Source organism: Limanda limanda, chromosome 7 (genome assembly GCF_963576545.1).
Source record: "Limanda limanda chromosome 7, fLimLim1.1, whole genome shotgun sequence".
NCBI lineage: Eukaryota > Metazoa > Chordata > Actinopteri > Pleuronectiformes > Pleuronectidae > Limanda > Limanda limanda.
In genome coordinates this window covers 21,604,534-21,614,172 of record NC_083642.1, presented here as the reverse complement: position 1 = coordinate 21,614,172, position 9,639 = coordinate 21,604,534, and the positions used below count along the sequence as shown (strand labels likewise).

At 40.1% G+C, this 9,639-nt stretch overlaps 2 protein-coding genes across 2 annotated transcripts; one reads left to right on the top strand and one right to left on the bottom strand.

Annotated features, from left to right (window-relative positions):
- The first annotated feature begins 223 nt into the window (after nt 1–223).
- On the top strand, nt 224–1,292 carry her3 (hairy-related 3). Its single transcript, XM_061074655.1, has 5 exons — nt 224–277; nt 384–479; nt 571–652; nt 784–977; nt 1,029–1,292. The coding sequence occupies exons 1-5, from the start codon at nt 224–226 to the stop codon at nt 1,290–1,292; spliced, it is 690 nt and encodes a 229-aa protein (XP_060930638.1).
- Nucleotides 1,293–4,776: 3,484 nt separating this feature from the next.
- Nucleotides 4,777–9,027, bottom strand: LOC133005698 (uncharacterized). Its single transcript, XM_061075459.1, has 11 exons — nt 8,994–9,027; nt 8,787–8,871; nt 8,351–8,500; nt 8,085–8,239; nt 7,818–7,954; nt 7,624–7,717; nt 7,424–7,535; nt 6,702–6,928; nt 6,396–6,567; nt 6,020–6,147; nt 4,777–5,906 (listed from the first exon to the last, which is right to left on the bottom strand). The coding sequence occupies exons 2-11, from the start codon at nt 8,866–8,868 to the stop codon at nt 5,589–5,591; spliced, it is 1,575 nt and encodes a 524-aa protein (XP_060931442.1). The 5' UTR covers nt 8,869–8,871; nt 8,994–9,027; the 3' UTR covers nt 4,777–5,588.
- Nucleotides 9,028–9,639: the final 612 nt, after the last annotated feature.

Here is a 9,639-nt window from a genome sequence, read left to right as displayed (position 1 = left end):
CCAACACAATGAGAATAAGTGGTGGAAAATTGAGTCTAAGTCTTTGGTTGGTTTTGGCTGTCAGGTGACGCCAGTGTTCCTGATGTGAGCGCATGCATGAGACTCCAGGCGGGACTATGTGCATTGAGATGTTAAGTGGGCGAGTCTCTATATAAGTCCACAGTGTCAACTCGTGCGCCACAGAGGGAGGACAGACATTAACTCCAAGCGAGAAACAAACAGGATGGTGGCGACAACAGATTGCGCGGAAAAGTCCAAACCCATCACTGGAAACAAGGTGTGAAGAGCAACGCATAGAGAAGAAATGGATTTCAGGACAGAAAACTGACTTTCTCTGAGGAGTGTTGTGTGCTGTATTAATCTTATCCGTTTTTTTAAAACAGGTATCCAAACCACTGATGGAAAAGAAACGAAGAGCTCGCATCAACAAGTGTTTGGACCAGTTAAAAGTGCTTCTGGAGAGCTTCTACAGCAGCAATGTATGTGGTCTTTTTTCAAACTTCTATTTACTACTTAAAATAAGTGAGTATTGGAAGAAATGTGTCTCAATGATTCCATCTCTTCACTCAGATTCGAAAACGCAAACTGGAGAAGGCCGACATCCTGGAGCTCACTGTGAAACATCTGAGGAACCTCCAAAGGATTCAGAGCTGTGAGTTAAAAACGTATTCTTCCAGTACACCAACTAAAATCAAATTTCCAAACGCTGGGCCAATTAAGGATGATTTACGCGCAGCTTTACGCATAGATCCTGACCCTAACATGTCTTTCATTCATTTTCAGGCTCTGTCGGTGCCTCCGAGTTTTCTGATCACCAAACCGGCTTCCGAAGGTGTCTGGCAAACGTCGACCAGTACTTGATCATGGCGGACACCTTGAACGGGGGCGACCGCTGGATGGTATCGCAGCTCTCCGGTAAACTCAGCCGCTCTCTGCAGGGACGAGGGCAGGTGTCCAGCACCATGGACAGCGGCCTGGTCCGCGCTGAGGCCCGGGAGGAGGAGGAGGAGAAGGAGAAGGAGGAGGAGGAGGAGGAGGAGGAGGAGAAGGAGGCGCTGAGGCTCCTTCCACCTGCGGCCGGACCCGAGGAGGGAATCACAGCCAGATCCAAAGTACAGAAACTCAACAGCGCAGGCACGTCTCGTTTTCCCCCGAGTGAGGAGGCACGACAGGTCCGTGGAGCCAAACAGGCTGTCGGTGTTGAAAACAGTCCCAGTCACAAGAAATTCCTCTCGGTCAGCCACAGGAATGAAGCAGCGCACAGTCAACACAGTGTCTGGAGGCCTTGGTAGAACCCATCAAATGTAGTTAAAGCTCGACTGCATGTTTATATTTGCACTGTATAGATTTTCACAATATGCTTATTTAGGTAAAACCGTATATGTTCTATATTTTCCTAATAAAATGTTTCAATATAAAGAACATGTCTTTGTTTGATTAAAAGTTGGTGATTGATGTGCACGTGGGGCAGGGAGCTGTATACAGCCGAATACAGCATGAACTAGATTCATGGGAAATAATATGTGGATTTAAATATTGACTTATTGACTTCATATTTGTTTAAAAAAGAAAAGATGATCGAACGTGAGTACCTGTGCCAGCCTGAAGAAATGGGTTGGTATTCTGCTGGAGATGATCTTAAAATGCATATTAAACTAAGAAGATGACATGATAAGTGATATTTTTTTTTAATTTGGAGAAGTAGGTCCATTTTCTCTTTTGTGGTTTGGCCAAAGTAGATGAATTCATGGACTTAAAATACTCTGAATTTGTAAGATTGTGTTAAGCCTTGGAGACATTCATTAATAAGTATTCATGATCATATTATCGTACGTTTCTGACACTCTGCTATGTTTTAAAAAATGTATCCTCCAATCAGCTTGTCGAATTGTTTAACATTTAGAAATAATTGTGCGGGGCTGATACAGAAAATAAAGCACAAATTCTAAAATACAGTTTTCAAATCAACTGTGTAAATATAAACCTATACATCCAAAAATTAATGGATATAAATTCACGGTACGACCATTAGAGACAAACCAAATTCCCAATAGTTTGTCCCAATAATCAACACGTCCCTTTTATATAGAATCAAGAAATAATTTGATGGCGCTGACACAGAGACAACAAGAGGGAAAATAAGCAGGGGAGTGGGTTCAGCCGTCACTTCTTCTTTTTATTCTCAGCTTTCACGCATAAGTACCGAAACAGTGGCGCTCAAATCAAATACGTGTAGAACAAATGCAACAATTTTCTGCTACAGGCTGCAAATTACACGCCGAGCTCCCTTCTCCGTCTACCGTGGACACGCAGATATCAAAGTGGCCCATCAGAAACCAAAGAAATTCACTGAGATAACCTCCTCTTTGCGTCCTGGAGTGCCAAACCAGTTTCATCAAATGCATCCTCATCTCACCTTCCACTTACTTTATCACAACCTATTGCACTTTTCGCTTTTTGTACGCAAAACACAAAACCAGGCCACCACCCAGTTTAAAGTGAACAGTTTTCCTCCGCTGTTTGGCAGGGACGTCATAATGTGGAGCAGCTCTGCAGAGGAAGGCACCTGACAGCGAGGAGAATCGCTCGAACCGCCCAAAACTCTTTCAGATGCTCCCAAGACACCGTGGAAGTGCATGGGGCGCTTCGTGGGCAGTGCAGGAACCAGCCGGGGCCTCTAATTGTATATTACCCTACACAGTAAAAAACAGAGTGTCAATTCAACTCTTAGAGAGTTGAAATTAACTCCGTTTCAGATAACATGTGGTCCCACTCAAATGACACTGGCCATAGAGTTAAAGTGACTCTATGGCCAGTGTCAACTTTTCAGAGTTAATTTTACTCAATTTAGTGTCAAAATTAACAATGAAATGTGTAAAAATATGTAACACTGAGGTTTATTCACACTGTTCAGAGTAATACGATTACACTTTATAGAGCCACTTTTACTCATAATAGAGTTTTAAAATGACACTCTAATGTGTAAAAATATTAAATTTTTATTTCCATAGTGTTATTTATATATATATATATATATATATATATATATATATATATATGTGTGTGTGTGTGTGTGTGATCTAACCTATCAAATGGAAAAAACACATTTAGACAAGATGACAGTATACAGTGTGCTTTATTGCTCAACAGATAAAGCAATATGGAACAACAAAGAGAGCTGTGTCATTCCCTCCATATGACATTTGCATGTCAAAAGGCCTTGGATAATGCAGGCTGTCAGCATGAAAGACCACAAAATTGTTTTTTGTCCTGGTTACCTCATATGCATGGTTATGTTCTTTAAAAGTGACTGTAAAGATAGGCAAAGTGAGCAGCAACAATTTGTCATGCATTAGCAGCACTGACTCAATCTGGTAAAAGACAGGCATTTCAGATTCAACTTTGCCACAAATAACCAGATGTGGGCGGTAAACAAAACCATTGTGTTTAGCCCAATTCACTTTCATAACTTGAACACTGGAAGGCACTTGCACTGCCTTGACAATTTCAGAACCTCCTTTTACCATTTCCAAAGACACCATTTTCCCAGGACCAATGTCCAACCGACTAAAAGTTGTGTAAGATCGCCAAAGATATGCCATATGATGCTGGTGTTTTTTGGCCAGCGTTTTGGTGATATTTTTGAATGACTTGAGCTGTTTCTTGAAAAAATTGTGCTTGCCTTCATACCGCATGCACCAACTATGAAGTACAGGTCCTATTTTCTGGATAATGCGAGGATAATGGATAAGAAAATGGTGCTTTGGTAAAAGGTTTTTCTGGGGATACAACATCTTGAACAGTTTGTGGTGTTCCACAATCAAATGTTTTAAATATACACACAGACCTTGAGATAACATGGGAGAAAATACAATGTTCATTATTTGTAGTAATAAAAGAAGAAGGCCCCAATGTTGGTCAGTAGAGGTTACCAAATCTCCAAAGAGGAGTGGTGCATTCCTCAACAAGCACCATGACTGAATTGCATTCAGTCCCAGATCATTAGACTCCCCACCTAAATTCACAGATACAGGCCTATTGTTTCTTTCCATGAATCCATAATCAAAACTTTGTATACTCGAATTCAGCTCCCCCTGTGTTACATGTTGTTCTTTAAAATACAAAAACAAGAGCTTCAATTCGTACTGGGCCACCCCTTCCAAAATGTCATGCATCACATCAACTGAGAAGTTCTCAGTTGTGTGAAAATATGACAATGAATTCAATGAACATGACCTTTTCACACCAAAAATATAAGGAAGAGATGGATTATCAGCCATTTCTTGACAGTGAGCAGTGTAGGTGTCTTTTGTGCGCAACACTATTTTGGAAGAATCTTCAGAGAATTCTGTTTGAAAGTTCTCTTTTTCAGTTAAACAAAATCTGCAACAGTACCTTGCACTGAAGGACTCGACCAGACCAAACAAGCTATGTAAGCCTAAATTATCACCAGTAACCTGTACCACACTGCCACGAACACGACCACCATATAGTGGAATCTCAATACCATCATTCTCTAAAACTTTAATATCTCGAACAACAGGAGCAAGAATTTCACTAAAACTGTACCGTTTAAGATCTTGTGCATGAAATAAGGCACACAGGTGTATGTTGGCCAAGAGAGAATTCCATTTTGGAGAGAAGTTCCTTAAGGTAAAATATATTGCACCCAATTTATGAATACCTCGCTTGGAACCGAGGGGATTTGCTACCTCAAAGTCATCATAGAACATTTGGATCTGCACAGTGTGCGTTTCAGTTGAAAACAGAGGGTGAGTCTTAAAAAAAGATCCATCATGAATATCTCTGAGTCTTGAGTCATCAGTGTCTGAGCTTTTCAACATTTCTGCAACATACTGACTTTTAAATATTGACTCCAATGTAGATAAAATGGGAACATACATGAATTTATCTTGAACGACTGTCTGATCATATGTTCCAGTCTTTTTATTTCTCCTTGTGTCAAATCTTGAGCCAATTACACATTCAATGGGTTCCACTGTTTCCCACTTGCCTGATAAAAATTTTGATCGTTTGTATTCTGAATTAAGAACTGTGAAAGGATTCTCTAACTCCTCAAAACATGCTTCAACTTTCTTGCACATTTCAGTTTCTCTTTCATCACCAAATACATGCTTAATGACAGTTTCTTTGGCATGCTGCTGGATATCTTGAACAATCTCTTCCATGGACATCACAACAGAGTTCACTACACTTTGGCTTACACCTGCTGCCTTTAAATCAGAAATTACTGCTGCACAACTATTTACAAGGTGGGCTGAAGTTAAGGTGGACTGTCCCTCCAAATGTTCAGACGACACATCAACATCAGTCGCATTACACTCAACACTTTGGTGTGGTGAAAAATCACTTTCTTCTACAGAATCAAATGAACCACTTACATGGCACTTGTTCAGATGCTTTCTAAAGCCTGAAAAGCTACCAAAAGAACATGAACATCCAACTTGGCCACATTTAAGATGAAGAGTCCGGCCAGTGCAGAGACCATGAATTACCTTAAGGTGCTTTATAAGGCTGTTTGGCCTCCCATGGTCACTTTTGCAAAGAAAACACTTCATTAGTTGACACTAACGCACCATTCTTGCCCGCAGCTCTGCAACTCTGGGAGTTTCCTTTGTTTCCCCAACATCAATGTTGTAAATGGTTGTTTGGAGAAAAGTGAAAAAGTTGGCCAAGGAAGAGCTGTAAGAGGTACCAAAGACGTAATGGGCCTTAAAGAGTTCGTCTAGGGCTCCCACTGAACCTGTTGCCTTACATGGAAGCGCATACTTGTCAATCACAATAAAGAAGGTGTGAATGCTGCTTCTTGCAGGACCCTGAGCGAGGAGGTAGGGCTGGCTGCTTTGGCTGATGTTATCCAGGTGCTGCTGTACACTGGTTCCAGCCTACAACCAAACAAACATTGAACAGCAATACTTAGTGACCAACCACTCACAACAGATCACTGTGCATGAAACTGAGGTGATGAAAACTATATTTTAACAACTGTTCAGCATACTTTTATGAATCTGATGAGGTGTTCCACAGCCTGACATGCCGACACCTTCCCCGGCCTCTTCCTTCCCTGTGCAGATGGTGGTAGGAGATGGAGGAGCAGCAATATAGCAGACATGTCACTGTCCCAGCCTACATACCAACAGACATTAGCATTAAGATAAGACAAGATAAGATTTACTTGTCAGATACATCTTTATACATAGCACAATGCACAGTGAAATGTCTTATTGTGCCTATTTCCAGAAATAATCAAACAAAAAGACACAGTGTAATATATAAGAATGTAAGATATGTAAAATATGAAATATTTACGCCACATGTACATTTAATTGGCATAATTACAAAAAAATAGCAATTAAAACCAGTCCCAGTCATACCATTCTCAATTTCAGCAGTTGACTCAGCATTGCGCGTTAAATCCAAGACCTCTCTGGTCGGTACCAGTCCATGGCTTTCTGTTTTCACTTTTGTTTTCAGATTAGTGGCCCACTTTTCCAGGAATTTGTTGGCTGTGGCCTCCCCAAACAGCAGTCTGAAATCTTGTTCTATCTGTAATGCAAAAATACAGTGCAAAGAAAGGAGTGATGAGACACACTGCATGTGTGATGCCCACATTTCTGGACTGTTTCTGGGGAAACTTAATTTTGCCGCTTTCTCATTTTGAACAACTGGAGATGTCTTACCAGTCCAGGTGTGTCTAGAAATCTCGGGAAGACTGAGAACACATCCCCTGCTCTCTTCTCATTGCTGACCATTGACTGACGATAAATGAAGGTAGCTTTCATCTTGTCACGGATGGTGTCTTCATCAGCAAAGTGTCTCAAAACGGCAATAGCTGCTTCCACATCCTCATCAGATAACGCTTTGTCAGCAGTGAAGGGTCTGGGTTGAACACGGCTTGGCCCACCAACTTCAAAGACAAAACACAAGTTCATTGACTCCTGCCTACACAATTCAGCAATATCATATGTAACTAGGGCTGTCACAATTATGAATTTTTAGTTGACGAATAACTGCCATACAAATAATTGTGTTTAACTGTTTTAGTCTTTTTCTGCTTGTCAGTCTTTTGCAGCATTTCTTTAAATACTGGATTTTTCAACCGTATTTAACGGCTGTATTTCTTTAGCTACACCACGTTAAACTGTCTGTTAACGTGCACCATCTATATTTAGACACTCATCTGACTGAATGACATGATGTCATTTAAAGAGGGCCAATCAAACCTTAGATGGTGGGAAACAACATGGAAATAGTGATGAAGGGATGAAAATCTGACATTTCTTTTAGTTTCATCCTGTGTATTTTGTAACGATGAATGAAACAATTATGACAACTATGCATAATAATTGCGATCATTCAAGTTATTGATAACTGTGACAAGCCTGTGTTTAATTGAACTTACTTTTGGGAGATTTGCTCACAGACACACCTCTTTCCTCTGCACTTTTTCGTTGGATTGTTTTCAACCGCCATGCAAGGTATCCGGACCCACTCTCTGGGTCGTAGTAATGTTCCTACATGTAATTAAAATACACACAGACTGACTATACTGTCAACAAAGGGCAATTATGTATTTAACGCAGTGAGGACCTTTTTACTTACATATCCATGCTGTGAATATGGGTCCTCCAGATATGGAAATAGAGCAACTATCCCCTGCGCATACAACACTTTGACACTTTTGGGGGGGGATGTCCTAACGTATGAAATCAATGATTACAGTCACTCAACTGGGCACAATTAACAACAATACAAATACTAAAAATGTTTCTATAGCCTACATGTCTGATTCTTACCCATGTGTTTGTGTCATCTCAGCAGTGAGAATGTTAATCATCTGTCTTCTGGTGCCATCTTTCAGTGATTTTATTTTTGCATACTCTTGCATGATTTTTTCACCACCAGGCTTTGTTGTAAGGATTTTTTCAATCAACTTGAATGGAAACAAAATATGTAGTCAGACATTTTGAAACCAAATGTACAACTGGAAAATGATAACATAAAAACATTCCCCATCAAATGGAACAATATCCAGATTAGACTTAACAATGCCCACTACTCACCGCTTTCGCCCCACAGTTAATGTGGCATGGCTTTTTAGGCTGACTTCCTTCGACAGCAGCTGCTTCTTCAGGAGGGTCACACATTGTGACGTTCAGAATGATAGTATCGTCAGATGCTGCTGAGCATGATGATGATGTTGATGATAGAGAGGCATCTGTGTATAAAGAATATGAACAAAACAGACGTATATTAAATGGAGCTGTTATTACTCATGTCCCAACCCTAAAGTTTAATATGAACACATATGTGAATGGTCAGTGATTACCTAGTTCTTCTTTGCTCAACATGACTTTGAAGGTTCCAGGTGACTCATTCACTATTTCTTCAAAGACTTCTCCATCAACTTCTGTGTCGGATTTGTCAAACACCTTCAAGTCTGGTTGCATGCCTTCCGGTATGTTAAATTTTAGGCACACTGAAGTAAATGAAAAGAAAAAGGATATGATATCAATTGTAACAAACTGGAAAGACAATTTCCTTATGATGAGAATCAAAACATCAACTAAGTAGAGGGAGTGTCATGTCCTCACAAAATGCTGTTGAGATGAAACTTAAGTCAATAGGTCATACCCATCCATTTTATGGCACAGCAGAAACAATTAGCAACTCAAGTAGTTTAGAAAGAATGTTTTTAAGATGAATTAGGTGTATCAACCAAGAAAAAAGTTGTGATTTTATTTTATCCTGATGTACTCACTAACCTTCTTTCATGAAAGAGTCGAATGTTAGGTCAGACAGCCTAACATACTTCTGCTCCCCATCAAACAATACACGCAGCAGCATATCCTATTAAAATAAACAAAGGGAAAAAATGACAACCGAGAAAAAGCTGTTAAACAGTTACCTTTAATGATAAAATTAAAATTAATGTATAGGACTATATTGTTCCATAACCTTAACCTACTTACCAGCTATTGGTCCACTTTGATTGCAATTACTGTGAACAACAAGACAAAGATAATATAGTTAAATTGAGATTAACAAATCCATAATGCTATCAGTTAACTAAATTGGTTTCTCACATAATTTTGAGAGAATATAGTTGGGGATCCTAAGTCAAATGGATCATTCTGGTGCACTCTGACAGCAAAATTGAATAGTCTATGACAGACAAAATAGTTGATTTTAAGTACATTGGGTAGTAGAACAGAAGGACGTAAAATGTTTATAGCTTAGTGTGAGTATAAGAGGACCTCTTAATCATATTTAACTGGGAAATGAAATGCTCAAAATTGTCCAGTTCCGCTCATGAGATTAAAAATAAATTCATTTTAACTCATTCCGAATAGTTTCTGAACTGTCCATGCTGTGTGGACGGAGCCTTGGCCGGGCATCTCCCTCTCTTCCTCTGGCTCTTGCTCTGCTTCTCTTCCCCCCCCCCCCTCAGAGAGCCCGGTGGTCTCCTCTGCGCGCAGCCTTCCTCACGTAAGGAAGGCGTAGCATGCTTCAAGCTAATTAGCGATTAGCATGCTAATAAACCATGGGTAAAACGCTACATAACACAAGCACCGTGCATTAATACATAGTTAACATGTTTGCTACATACTGAAGGTG